We start from the raw sequence: 14,340 nt of genomic DNA, 5'->3' as shown, positions 1-14,340 counted from the left end.
ATCTTTATTTCTATCGCTCTTCTCCAATGCCGATTGTGTCAGAGCAGCTTCAGCTGTACAGTCGTTCTGGAGTAAACAGTGATGTTATCAGCTTATTTTAATTTATCATAGAGAGACAATGTTGGCAGATCAGGATTATAGTTTATAGAATTAAATAAGACCTCATTCATTAATTTTATTTGTATATTTAGTTGAATAACTTTGATCATAATGTTAGTGTCCCCAACTGAGCAAGCCAAGCCAAAGGCGACCAAAGGAACCTAAACTCCATCACTCCAACACCACTGAAAAGTGGGGTCAGTGTATCACTGAAGCGGGTCGGTGAGAACACATCTCTGGGACAGCTAGACTCGAGCGGTTATGGGTCTGCTTCTCTCTCCTCTCTCAGATATTGACGAGTGTCTTTCTTCGCCTTGTGCCAATGGAGGAACTTGTACAGATGAAGTCAATGGGTTCAGCTGCTTCTGTGCCAAGGGCTGGGCTGGACCTTCCTGCGCGTCTCCAACGCCCACATGTTGGTTTCCTTTTGATCAGAAGCTTTTTGGAGCACATTTACCAGGCAGATCAAAGTATAAATTTCTGTGCTGCCCCACGGATGAATACACAGATACACACACACTCATATGCATGATTAAACGTTAGTAAATGGCCCAACACTGCTCTAATGACACTACAGCCGCACACACTGCAAAAAATGCTTTTCTTACTCAGTATTTTTGTCTTGTTTCTAGTCTAAATATCAACAAATTGTTACATTCAGGAACATTTACTAGACAAGTAAACATTATTGTCTTGTTTTGGGAAAAAATTACTCAAAATGAAGAGTTTTTGCTTAAAATAAACCAAATAATCTGCCAATCGGGTAAGCAGAATAATCTTGTTTTCTGTTTGAATTTACACCAATTTACCCCATTGGCAGATTATTTATCTTATTTTAAGCAAAAACTCTTTTTGAGTTATTTCCCCCAAAACAAGACAATTACTTTTGCTTGTCTTGTAAGTACTTCTTTTTTTAAGAATGTTTAGATGCTTGGACTAGAAACAAGACAAAAATACTAAATAAGAAAAGCATTTTTTGCAGTGTATTAAGCCTAAACATGTGTCTGCTGACCAATCAAAGATGAAACATGATCCCGTCACATACGGCTAACATCAGTTCATATTCTTCAAACAAAGCCCATCTGAGAGTATATTTAAGTTATATTAAATTAAGTTGCATTTAAAAAATATCAAAACATTGTGCAACCAGATGCACCCATTCCTGATATACAAACCCCATTCCAAAAATGTGGGACACTGGACAAATCTCGTGAACTAATATTTTATTCTACACACGTAAAAAAAGAGGTATTTTTACTTGTACATGCATTTGCATGCATTTGTTTTAGAAAAATAGTTTGAATATTCTCATTGAGCACTTTTAACATTATTATATTGGACGTTTTTAAACATTATTTCTATACACGTTTTGCATGTGCACTCCGAAGTGTGGAGCGTAAACCTTCATGCTGAAATCTTAGGATTGTCCCTGTGATGCACAACTAACAACTGACTTGCTCCTGAAATCTGCTTCCCTCTATAGTTTTTGTGAATGTAATGAACACGTCTCCGGCCTCCGCCTCGCCGGTCCTCCATCAGCCCAAATGCAGTCTGGTCCAGGGCACGACCCACTGCACCTGTGAGCCAGGATTCAGGATCTCCGGCCGAGAGAACCGCGTCTGCACAGGTGCGCTTCTTTAAAAAAACAAAAACACTCAGACACAATCACTGTTTATTATCTAAAAGCCCAGCTAAAACGACCCAGCTGGTCCAGCTCAACTTAATCTCCCATTATTCTTTGGGCCAGTGCAGTGTGTGGCATCGTGACGGGTCTTCGATGGCAGTCACCACATTTCTATTTTTCATTGCTACTAGTGTGTGATGTTTTGGGACCATCTCTTTTTGAGGGCCTAAACATGCTCAAACTCATGAGACTTCAGAACGTGTCAGAAGTGCCGAAAATGTACGTCTGATATGGATTTCAGAATTAGGTGTGGCAAAGTACTCGATACCACCACCAACTAAATGTTGTGTGCAAACTCTGAAACCCAACAGGAAGTGAGATATTTTACATTTTCTATGCAACATTTTAGCAGTTTTTGCCATTTCCAGACGGTTTACTGTAACAAACTCCTAGAGATTTAATCAGATCATCATCATATTTGGTCAGTCTAATCTAAAGGCCTTTGAGATGTTAAATAGTGAAGATCTTGAGTTTTCACTGGAGGATGTGTCCATGGCGGTCTCACAAAGTCTGATGTCTCACCATGACACAGGAAGCTGTAACTCAGACATACAATGGGTGCTTCCCAATTCTTATTTGTCCATCCTCGTTTCCTTTCCTCACTCCCTTTCTCTCGCTCCCTTTAACGTCACTTCAAAGCGGCGTCAGTTAATGATGACCGCTGGATTTAGTCAGGATTCTTGAACATTAGAGATAACTGTTTATATTGTGAGCTTCAGCCTCCACAAAATACCACATTTGTCCATATTTTAATTAATATTAGCTACCAGTTATTATTAACAAATTATTCATTGTATGGTATTAGTTTCTATCCTCCCCTCACTCCTCCATCCTCTCCTCACTCCTCTATCCTCTCCTCACTCCTCCATCCTCTCCTCACTCCTCCCCTCCATCCTCTCCTCACTCCAACATCCTCACCTCCATCCTCTCCTCACTCCTCCATCCTCTCCTCACTCCTCCATCCTCCCCTCCATCCTCTCTGCACTCCAACATCCTCACCTCCATCCTCTCCTCACTCCTCCATCGTCGCCTCCTTGCGGTGCAATTAGAGAATTGAGATCTCCTACAAGATGGCTGAGCTCCACCGGTTTCCGGGTCATAGGATGGAGGACGGAGGAGCGAGGAAACGGGGAGGGATATTGAGAAGCACCCAATGTCTGATCTGCCCCAAACCTCACGTTGGATAAGAGTCCTGACCTAAAGACTCTACATGGCAAAATATAAGTATAGTCATAGCGCCGCCAGCTGGTAGCAGGAAGTGTGGCAAATACAAATGACTGACGTAGTCCTCCTGTTTTTATATATGGCCCACTGTGCTCTGTTTCCTGAAGCCAGCGGGTGGCGGTGGTATGGGCCCGTGATTACTGCTCGCAGCTACAATCCCTGCTTGTTTCTGTGTGTTTTTCTAGACATTGATGAGTGTAAGCTGTTCCACAACGGGCAGGCGGGCCGTCTGTGTGTTTATGCGTGTGTTAACACAGCTGGAGGATACAGATGCTCCTGCCCCGCCGGATACAACCTGACCCGAGACGGCCGCAGCTGCAGAGGTCATTCACTCATAGATGCACTAACACTAGAGTCTGATCCTGATCTTGATCCTGTGCTGTTCCTCCAGATGTGGATGAGTGTGGCTCCAGGCAGAACGACTGCAGGCCTGACCAGCTCTGCATCAACACCTATGGGGGTTTCCAGTGTGTTTCAGTGGAGTGTCCACCCATACGGGACGCCACCTACGTCAAAACCTCCCCGACGTAAGCACACACACTGCAACTGCACTTAACCCTAAAGGGACTTCCGGGACTAATGTGGGCAAAATGTTTTTTTTTCATTTTTTTTAAAGAAATACTTCCATTAATCTGAGCGTTACAAGACTTGGCTACTTTTCTAAGTTTGCCACCTGAACACAAAATAAATAAATAAATTGACTCGATTCTACAAATGATTGAAAAAAAAGTGGACCTTCCTGGACAAAAATTGGCACCCATAGGAATTAATGGGAAAAACTAAACACGTCGTTACAAAGCCCATCTCACTACAGCGGCTCTACAATCATTTTATGAAGACACGAGAATAGTTTTTGTGCACAAAAAATCTAAATAACGACTTATATAGTGATGGGCGATTTCAAAACAAAGCTTCGAACCGTTAGGAATCAGTGAATCGATTCATGATTCGGATCGCCAACGTCCTGTAATTTCAGCGAATCATGATCGATTCACTGATTGCTAACGATTCGAAGCTTTGTTTTGAAATCAGCCATCATCCGTATATACGTAAGTGGTTATTAAGTTGTTGTTTTTTCCCACACAAAAACTCTTCTGGCCTCTTCATCAATGATTGTAGAGCCGCTGTAGTGAGATGGGCTTTGTAACAACGTCTTTAGTGCCTTTATGGGTCTTGAGAGAGGAAATGACATTGGTGTCAATGAAGGCCTTTCTGAGCCATCGGATTTCAACACTAATATCTTCATCTGTGTGTGAAGATGAGCGGAGGTCTGACGGCTGGCCAACCACAGGAGGAATTACTGACTATTTATTTTTGGGTGAACTCACCCTTTAAATCTCCTGTGTTGTGCGCAGGCGCTGTGAGAGGAACCCGTGTGCCGTGGACAGCAGGACCTGCTCTCGAGCGCCGATCTCGGTGTCGCACCATCACCTGTCGGTGGTGTCCGGCCTCTCCGCCCCGCGGGTCGTGTTCCGCATGTCGGCCGTGAGGATGGTGGGAGACGCGCTCCGGTTCGCGGTGCTCGGAGGCCGCGGGCGCCGGTACTTCACCGTGCAGCGTGCCGACGGTCTGACGGGCGAACTCCTGCTGACCCGGCCGGTTCCGGGGCCGAACACGCTGGACCTGCAGCTGGAGATGAGCGAGCTGGAGCGGGGAGAACTGCTGGGCCGCTACATCACCAAAATCACAGTCTTTGTCTCACCATATGGGTTTTAGAGTTAAGTTACTGAAGTTAAAGCATGAGTTCACTTCAGAATTAACATCTGATAGTTTCCTCATCCCAGATGTTCATGTCTTCTTTGTTCAGTGGGAATGAAATGAAGTTTTTTGAGGAAAACAATCCAGGATTTTTAACGGTTAAAAATTCCAAATCAATGCAGTTTCAGAGGAATAGAGTCTAATCCCAGAGTAATATGTTATGTTCCCAGAGGAATAGGGTCTAACCCCAGAGGAATAGAGTCTAATCCCAGAGGAATAGGGTCTGATCCCAGAGGAATAGGGTCTGATCCCAGAGGAATAGAGTCTGATCCCAGAGGAATAGGGTCTAATCCCAGAGGAATAGAGTCTAATCCCAGAGGAATAGGGTCTGATCCCAGAGGAATAGAGTCTGATCCCACAGGAATAAGGTCTGATCCCAGAGGATTAGGGTCTAACCCCAGAGGAATAGGGTCTGATCCCAGAGGAATAGAGTCTAATCCCAGAGTAATATGTTCTGATCCCAGAGGAATAGGGTCTGATCCCAGAGGAATAGAGTCTAATCCCAGAGGAATAGGGTCTGATCCCAGAGGAATAGGGTCTGATCCCAGAGGAATAGGGTCTGATCCCAGAGGAATAGAGTCTAATCCCAGAGTAATATGTTCTGATCCCAGAGGAATAGGGTCTGATCCCAGAGGAATAGGGTCTGATCCCAGAGGAATAGAGTCTAATCCCAGAGGAATAGGGTCTGATCCCAGAGGAATATGGTCTGATCCTAGAGTAATATGTTCTGATCCCAGAGTAATATGTTCTGATCCCAGAGGAATAGAGTCTGATCACAGAGGAATAGGGTCTGATCCCAGTGGAATAGGGTCTCATCCCAGAGGAATAGAGTCTGATTCCAGTGGAATAGGGTCTGATCCCAGTGGAATAGAGTCTAATCTAGGAGGAATAGGGTCTGATCCCAGAGGAATAGAGTCTAATCTAGGAGGAATAGGGTCTGATCCCAGAGGAATAGAGTCTGATCCCAGAGGAATAGGGTCTAATCCCAGAGGAATAGGGTCTGATCCCAGAGGAATAGAGTCTAATCCCAGAGTAATATGTTCTGATCCCAGAGGAATAGGGTCTAATCCCAGAGGAATAGAGTCTGATCCCAGAGGAATAGTCTAATCCCAGAGTAATATGTTCTGATCCCAGAGGAATAGGGTCTGATCCCAGAGGAAGAGAGTCTAATCTAGGAGGAATAGGGTCTGATCCCAGTGGAATAGGGTCTCATTCCAGAGGAATAGAGTCTGATCCCAGAGGAATAGGGTCTAATCCCAGAGGAATAGAGTCTGATCCCAGAGGAATAGTCTAATCCCAGAGTAATATGTTCTGATCCCAGAGGAATAGGGTCTGATCCCAGTGGAATAGTCTAATCTAGGAGGAATAGGGTCTGATCCCAGAGGAATAGAGTCTAATCCCAGAGGAATAGGGTCTGATCCCAGAGGAATAGGGTCTGATCCCAGAGGAATAGAGTCTAATCCCAGAGGAATAGAGTCTAATCCCAGAGGAATAGGGTCTAATCCCAGAGGAATAGGGTCTGACCACAGACTCTGTTCCTCTGGGATCATCAGAGCCCCTGAAGCTCTTCCTCTGAACCGGCATTGATTTGGAACTTCAACCATTGGTTCCAATTGAAGTCCATTATGAGGAGAAAAATCCTGGAATATTTGAACATCTCGGATGAGATTGGGGTGAGGAAACTATCAGGAGATGTTCATTCTGAAGTGAACTAATGCTTTAATATCAAGAATAAATCTTGAATAGTTTGTGCAGTCTTGCCAAACAAAAGAAGCCAAAGTCTCAGCTGTGTTTGTCTGACCAATCCAGGCTCCAGTCCTAACCGGCCATCGTTCGCTTAAAGCTGAACGTGTGTCTGTTGTTGGACATATCATGATGAATAGAGTAATGTAATGTAACATCATTAATACAAGACCATAATCCTCAGCTGTTTGTGTCACTGAGAGAACAATCCTCTAAACTGAGCTCATATTTATTTGTAGCTTTGACCAATTATAAGATGGACTGATGTACCTTATCATTCTAAAGCATGTTATCATTAAAATAATACACATTTAGAATTCGCCAAAATGTGCCTCATTTCACTCACACACACACACACACACACACACACACACACACACACACACACACACACACACACACACACACACACACACACACACACACACACCAATTAATCAATCCACAAGAGTAATTTTTTGATTTACATTTTTATTCATGAAAATCAATCAAACATTTGTACAATATATGACATAAATACAAAGGCAAGACGGCCAGAAGATCTTCTTTACTGTATGACAGTCCAACAGTCCCTTCAGGCCAGTTCTCTCTGACTGACGTTAAAAACAGGAGGAACGAGCAAAGCGTCAGGTGCACATCTGATCTCAGAACAGTTCATTCACCAACTAAACTCTGATGCAAACAATGACTCTCTCACACACACACACACACACACACACACACACACACACACACACTTTTACTCTTATTTCCCCTCAGAATCAAAGGGAAGATATCAGAAAGTGGTTCTGGGCTGAAATGTGATATGCGTGTTATTGTTTTATGGTGTCATGACTCAAACACAAACACGCTTGCTCGCTCTCTCTCTCACACACACACACACCATTTCTCCATGTAAGCTTCTGGAAGCACAGATGCTGTAAATCATAAAACATCTCAACACTATTTCAAATACAGATCCATAACTGAACAGAACACGTCATTTTAGATCAAGATCACAACGACACACACACACACACACACACACACACACACACACACACACACACACACACACACACACACACACACACACACACACACTTATTACAGAACTCAAGTTTAGAAACTCTTCTCCAGTTCTCATTAGAAATCGATTGTCTCGTGGGGATCTCTCTATTTTAACCCAAACCTCAAAATGGAGGAAAACAAACTGGACTAACATTAAAACTCATTCACTGGCCACACCAAACCCACACTCACTTTAGCTCTCAAAACATGACACACTCTCTCACACTCACACACACACACACGCGCACACACGCTCCTCTTCACTTGCTGTGGAAGTTGCTGAGCTCCATGTCGGGCTTGCGCTGCTTCAGTGTGAAGAGGGAGCTGAAGGGGTTACACACACACACACACACACACACACACACACACACACGCTCCTCTTCACTTGCTGTGGAAGTTGCTGAGCTCCATGTCGGGCTTGCGCTGCTTCAGTGTGAAGAGGGAGCTGAAGGGGTTACACACACACACACACACACACACACACACACACACACACACACACACACACGCTCCTCTTCACTTGCTGTGGAAGTTGCTGAGCTCCATGTCGGGCTTGCGCTGCTTCAGTGTGAAGAGGGAGCTGAAGGGGTTACACACACACACACACACACACACACACACACACACACACACACACACACACACACACACACACACACACACACACACGCTCCTCTTCACTTGCTGTGGAAGTTGCTGAGCTCCATGTCGGGCTTGCGCTGCTTCAGTGTGAAGAGGGAGCTGAAGGGGTTACACACACACACACACACACACACACACACACACACACACACACACACACACACACACACACACACACACACACACACACACACACACACACACACACACACACACGCTCCTCTTCACTTGCTGTGGAAGTTGCTGAGCTCCATGTCGGGCTTGCGCTGCTTCAGTGTGAAGAGGGAGCTGAAGGGGTATAGTTTGGCCTTGGCGGGGAAGCTCTGTCCTGAGATGTCCAGCTGGTAGTCTCCGCGGCTGATGAAGTCTGGAGTGAGGGATGATGGAGCTCCGCTGAGGAAGCCCAGGCAGACGTGCCTCTGCAGGCCGAAGCTGAAGGCGCTGCTCGTGGTCACGCCGGCTAACTCTCCTCCGCGGAGCACCGGCTCGCCCCACCACGGCCAAAGGTCACGCTCGGGGTCGTGACCCTCCAGCACCAGCATCACCAGACGCCGCCGAACGCCCTGCTCCCGCTGCCGCAGCAGAGCCTCTCGGCCCAGGAAATCTGTGCCCTGCAGGGGTGAGAGGTCAGAGAGGAGGCACAACACGAGGGTCAGGGGTCAGAGAGGAGGCACAACACGAGGGTCAGAGGTCAGAGGGTGAGAAGAGAGAGGCACAACACATTATACACTGCAAAAAAGGCTTTTCTTACTCAGTATTTTTGTTTTGTTTTTAGTCAAAATATCAAACAATTCTTACATTAAGAAACATTTACTAGACAAGAACAAATTAAAGTTTTGTTTTGTAAAAAATAAGAGTTTTTGCTTAAAATAAGATAAATAATCTGCCAGTGGGGTGAGAAAAATAATCTTGTTTTCTGTTTGAGTTAAGATTATTTTTCTCACCCCATTGGCAGATTATTTATCTTATTTTAAGCAAAAACTCTCTTCATTTTGATATTTTTCCCCAGAAAACAAGGAAAAATATCTTGTCATTTTACTGATCTAGTAAATGCATCTTGATTTAAGAATTTTTAGATATTTGGACTAGAAAAAAACAAATAATAAATCATTTCTGCAGTGTATTCATTATTTAGGCAGACACACCGACTGCACCTCAGTTGTTGGACATTAACAGGATGAAAACTGAAAATGATTGTATTGATTAAACGGGACACTAAAAGCCCTTCCTAGCCCAACTCCATTCATTCTTTATTATTATTAAACATTTCGTAAGGTGTTTTTACTGAAAGTAAAGGCCTTTCTGATGTGATGTGTGATGGGAAACGGGGAAGAGTGAGATTCGAACCCGTGCCGATCGCGTCTAAGATCCGTGAGCCTGGCGTAGTGCTGGGCGGAATGGCCAAACATTTATATTTTTCTAAATTATATTAGTTTTGCGGTACATGACGGTTATTTCTCCCCAATGCGTGACCAGGTGTTAACCACATCTGCTGACTAAGAGAGGGACTGCTGCAGTAGATCCACTATTTTACTGTCATGAGGGAATATTGTAGAAAAATTCCACACTAGAGTTAATACAGAGTTTGCAAAGCCCCACAAAATAATGCTGTGCGGAGACACCCAATAAAACACACACCTGCGACACACTCATTACGGACGCATGAATATTAAAACATGACCACGGAGACAGAACAACCTGAGTTGAGGGCACGTTAAGCATTTTAAAAAACGAACACAATATAACGAAAAACTGCCAAAGCAAGGCAGAAACGCAGAAGAACATTTAAAAGGTCTAATGATATCTTAAATACATGTACGAGCACTACAGTCTCTGAACAAACTCGGCAGTTTAACACAGAACGAATAAAGCAGTTCCTTTTTGCCCAATCTTCTCTGAATGGTCAGTCTGTTCATTACATTTAATCATTTCATTTGAAGATGTGATGAAATATGTGCGCGTACATGCTGCTCGTTCATGTTTAGAGCACTAGAGTATATGAAATCGGTTCATAAAAACGTAAACGCACTCGCTCCGCTCTGAATCTGACCTAAATGGTGAGCGTTGTTAATCTTGCGCGCCGCGTGAAGTTTAATTATAACCAAGCGCTGAATCCGAAATCGCCCCTATAGCCATTATCTGATGGGACAGCTGTTAGTAGTGGTGTCTGAAACGTCATCGAGTGCACTCAATCCCACAATGCACTGCAGTAATGAGTCTACAACAGATGTACACACACCGGCTGTCCGACTTACACACTCGTGTTCATTCACTCCTTCAGTGAACATTATTAGTGGATAACGTAGTGGAAGTACCTTGTCGAACTTGACCCTGAACTCGCGCCCGCACTCCAGCGGTGTGGTGAAGGAGTCGAGGTCCTGACCCCAGAAGGCGAAGAACTTCTCAATGCGCAGACTGCGGAGAGCGTAGTATCCAGCGTTCCGGATCCCATACTTCTGGCCCACGGACATCACCTCATTATACACATGCAGAGCATACTGGGAAGAGGAGAGACACATCTCAGAGTGTGTGTGTGTTTGTGTGTGTGTGTGTGTGTGTGTGTGTGAGTCGTACCTCTATGGGAATGTAGAGCATGAAGCCGGGCTCTCCGGTGTGTGTCATACTCATGACTCGGATGCCATTGGCGTAACCGACGCTCATTTCCTGCAAGATAATCAAGCGTGAGGAAACTCTTCTGCGTCACACACACACACACACACACACACACACACACACACACACACACACACACACACACACACACACAGTGAAGCAATACGGCCGTAGATCGTGATGTCACCATAGGAATTTAAAGAGCCGTTCTGAAGCGTAAAGTAGAGACGAGCCGTTGCCATCTTGGAAGCGCTTCATGCCCGGATAACAGAAAATGGGCAAAGAGGCGGGACGTGGGCGGAGCTTAGGTGACGTGGGCAGGGCTTATGTGACGCAATGACTATAGATGGCGGATAAATGGCTATCCACCTGTCACTCAAGGGGCCACGCCCTTAATTATGCAGAACTTTACGGCTTTATATAATGTAAACGAATGAGTAATAAAAAATTCACCCCCTCACCGTCATCATGAAGGGCAAAATTAACCGTTTAGACCAAAACCACAATTTGTCCCAGGTTGTAAACGTGTTTTTTTCTGCTATACATTTGGGCATTTTAACACTGGGCTCAATGAGGTTCTGCTCCTTCTGGAGCCCTAGTGGCCAGTCGAGGCAGCCCCATTTCCAACACACGTCCTGGGATAGAGCGAGTGGATAGTTCACCAGAAGACCCCAGGATTCAGTGACGGCTGTAGTTTATTTACAGTCCCTGTCACACATTACCAGTATAGACTTCAGTAAATGATGCAGAACTGTACGGCACTGACCCCAGAGTAAGCACATGCTAATATCACTCAATACTTCAGTGTTCAATTACACAACGACACCTTAAAGATGCTATGTAACCGTTTGGGGTTCAACAACATTTATATACCGTATTTTCCGGACTATAAGTCGCTCCGGAGTATAAGTCGCATCAGTCAAAAAATGCGTCATGACGCGGAAAAAAACATATATAAGTCGCACTGGACTATAAGTCGCATTAGGGCAGAGCTGCAGCCGCGCGCATGCGAGCACGCGAGCACCCGCGCGCGCATGCGACCACCTGCTCGCGTGCACTCGCTCGTGCCCGCTTCACTGCATAACCCGAGCAGAAGAAAGAAAGTTTGAAGTGAGTGAGAAACTTGTAAGGGACTGGCGAAAAGCAGAGGTTACTTTAATTGTGATGAAGAAGAAAAAGAAATGTACTTGCGGACTGTAAGCAAGATGGCCAGAGCTGAAGGAACGAGTTCACAGAGGCTTGAACTCTCTGCCGGGAGAGGCTCTGCCGCGCGAGACGAACGCTGTGAGAATCGTTCTCCGCTGCATGTTTTACTACATGCTGTTTGTATTTTGCAGAATAAGATTTTCTTTATGGGAGCATTTTGTTTGTGTTCAGTCTTTCTAAGTTGTTGTGTATAAGTAAATATTAGGCTACAGGAGCAGCATAGAGCGCATTCTCGCGGCTATATGTTTATTCTTGTCAGTCAGTATGAATTAAATTTGATATATAAGTCGCACCTGACTATAAGTCGCAGGACCAGCCAAACTATGAAAAAAAGTGCGACTTATAGTCCGGAAAATACGGTATTGAGTGAGTACATTATGAGTCCAAACCATGTTTTGTCTTTCCCTGAACCCCTGCAGTATAATCCCCTATAATCTGAGTTTATATCGGGACTATTTTAGGGCGGAGGGGTCGGCGGGGTTACAGACAGAATTAGATCCGGCTGCAGTGTTCTTCCACAAGACACATGAGGATCGCTTTATTCACCACGAGTTACGGGCCGCAGCTTTACATGACAGGCTCGCCGAGCTTTGGGTTAAACTCACATATCTAAAGCAGTTCAAACGTTGACATATCTCACTAAGAGACTTTGGGGCGGCAGTGGTTAAGATCTGCTAAATATCTGCTTAAGATCTGCTTAAGATCTGCTTAAGATCTGCTAAAGATCTGCTTAAGATCTGTTAAAGCTCTGCTAAAGCTCTGCTAAAGATGTGCTAAAGCTCTGCTAAAGCTCTGCTAAAGCTCTGCTAAAGATCGGCTAAAGCTCTGCTAAAGATCTGCTTAAGATCTGCTAAAGATCTGCTAAAGCTCTGCTAAAGATGTGCTAAAGCTCTGCTTAAGATCTACTTAAGATCTGCTAAAGATCGGCTAAAGCTCTGCTAAAGATCTGCTAAAGATCTGCTAAAGATCTGCTAAAGATCTGCTAAAGATCTGCTTTGCTAAAGATCTGCTTAAGATCTGCTTAAGATCTGCTAAAGATCTGCTTTGCTAAAGATCTGCTAAAGATCTGCTAAAGATCTGCTTTGCTAAAGATCTGCTTTGCTAAAGATCTGCTAAAGATCTGCTAAAGATCTGCTTTGCTAAAGATCTGCTAAAGATCTGCTAAAGATCTGCTAAAGCTCTGCTAAAGATCTGCTAAAGATCTGCTAAAGATCTGCTAAAGATCTGCTTTGCTAAAGATCTGCTTTGCTAAAGATCTGCTAAAGATCTGCTAAAGATCTGCTAAAGGTCTGCTAAAGGTCTGCTAAAGATCTGCTAAAGATCTGCTAAAGATCTGCTTAAGATCTGCTAAAGATCTGCTAAAGCTCTGCTAAAGATCTGCTTAAGATCTGCTTAAGATCTGCTAAAGCTCTGCTTAAGATCTGCTAAAGATCTGCTAAAGGTCTGCTAAAGATCTGCTAAAGCTCTGTTAAAGATCTGCTAAAGATCTGCTAAAGCTCTGTTAAAGATCTGCTAAAGATCTGCTAAAGCTCTGTTAAAGATCTGCTAAAGATCTGCTAAAGATCTGCTAAAGATCTGCTTTGCTAAAGATCTGCTAAAGATCTGCTTAAGATCTGCTTTGCTAAAGATCTGCTAAAGATCTGCTTAAAGGGGGGGTGAAATGCTGTTTCATGCATACTGAGCTTTTTACACCTTTAAAGACTTGGATTCCCATCCTAAACATAGACAAAGTTTCAGAAACTAATGTTGGACGTTTGATGGAGTATTTCTGTGTTAAAAATACTCCTTCCGGTTTCTCACAAGTGTCGGAGAGTTTTTTTCGAGTATGGGTCTACTTGACGTTAAATAGATCGGAAGGTCCTTGTATGGGCCGTACGGGCTCTTCTCCCGGTAGGGTGCGCGCGCGCGTGACTAGAGGGAGAGAGAGGAAATGCACGCTGTAAACACTCTCTCAGGTGCAGATCCAGTCGTCCGTGAACACTTATGACGCGCCGCGCTCCACTTTATTCCTCTGGGTGACGTCGAGCGACTTCAACGCTTCAGCACAGCATTCTGGGAAGGCAGCGCTGCATTTGAACCGATTTGAACGCAGAAATGACGGGAAGCTTCAAGGCATCGCTTCAGTCGCGTCGCAAAGTGGATCTCCACGGTCACTGCTGTCAGGACTTCACCAAATCATACCAAAGAAGTGCGTTTTTGACAGAGCGGTCCTGCTTTGGAAGATGCCGGTGAGTAAATCAACTTCAAATGTCTCTGCTATTGGCTACCGTCGCATGAGTAAACATCAGTAAACGATACGATCGCGTGCTTCGTCATTCAAA

At 44.5% G+C, this 14,340-nt stretch overlaps 2 protein-coding genes across 4 annotated transcripts in view; one reads left to right on the top strand and one right to left on the bottom strand.

Annotated features, from left to right (window-relative positions):
• The window catches only part of LOC137043366 (fibulin-7), a 44,676-nt gene extending 39,666 nt beyond the window's left edge, over nucleotides 1-5,010 (top strand). The window contains exons 4-8 of one of the 2 annotated variants that reach the window (XM_067419628.1): nucleotides 389-514; nucleotides 1,583-1,726; nucleotides 3,193-3,330; nucleotides 3,399-3,534; nucleotides 4,363-5,010. In XM_067419628.1, the coding sequence (XP_067275729.1) occupies nucleotides 389-514; nucleotides 1,583-1,726; nucleotides 3,193-3,330; nucleotides 3,399-3,534; nucleotides 4,363-4,723 (905 nt within the window). In that variant the 3' untranslated portion in view covers nucleotides 4,724-5,010. The remainder of the gene's footprint in view (nucleotides 1-388; nucleotides 515-1,582; nucleotides 1,727-3,192; nucleotides 3,331-3,398; nucleotides 3,535-4,362) is intronic. The other variant, XM_067419629.1, reaches the window with a different exon arrangement.
• Nucleotides 5,011-6,959: 1,949 nt separating this feature from the next.
• pdpr (pyruvate dehydrogenase phosphatase regulatory subunit) overlaps nucleotides 6,960-14,340 on the bottom strand; it is a 25,887-nt gene continuing 18,506 nt past the window's right edge. For both annotated transcript variants that reach the window (XM_067419245.1, XM_067419244.1), the window contains exons 16-18: nucleotides 10,775-10,864; nucleotides 10,516-10,698; nucleotides 6,960-8,811 (exon numbers count right to left, since the gene is read on the bottom strand). In XM_067419245.1, the coding sequence (XP_067275346.1) occupies nucleotides 8,425-8,811; nucleotides 10,516-10,698; nucleotides 10,775-10,864 (660 nt within the window). In that variant the 3' untranslated portion in view covers nucleotides 6,960-8,424. The remainder of the gene's footprint in view (nucleotides 8,812-10,515; nucleotides 10,699-10,774; nucleotides 10,865-14,340) is intronic.

Source organism: Pseudorasbora parva, chromosome 16, assembly GCF_024679245.1.
Source record: "Pseudorasbora parva isolate DD20220531a chromosome 16, ASM2467924v1, whole genome shotgun sequence".
Lineage (NCBI taxonomy): Eukaryota > Metazoa > Chordata > Actinopteri > Cypriniformes > Gobionidae > Pseudorasbora > Pseudorasbora parva.
Note: the sequence above shows the minus strand (reverse complement) of the source record. Positions and strands in the feature narration are given on the sequence as shown.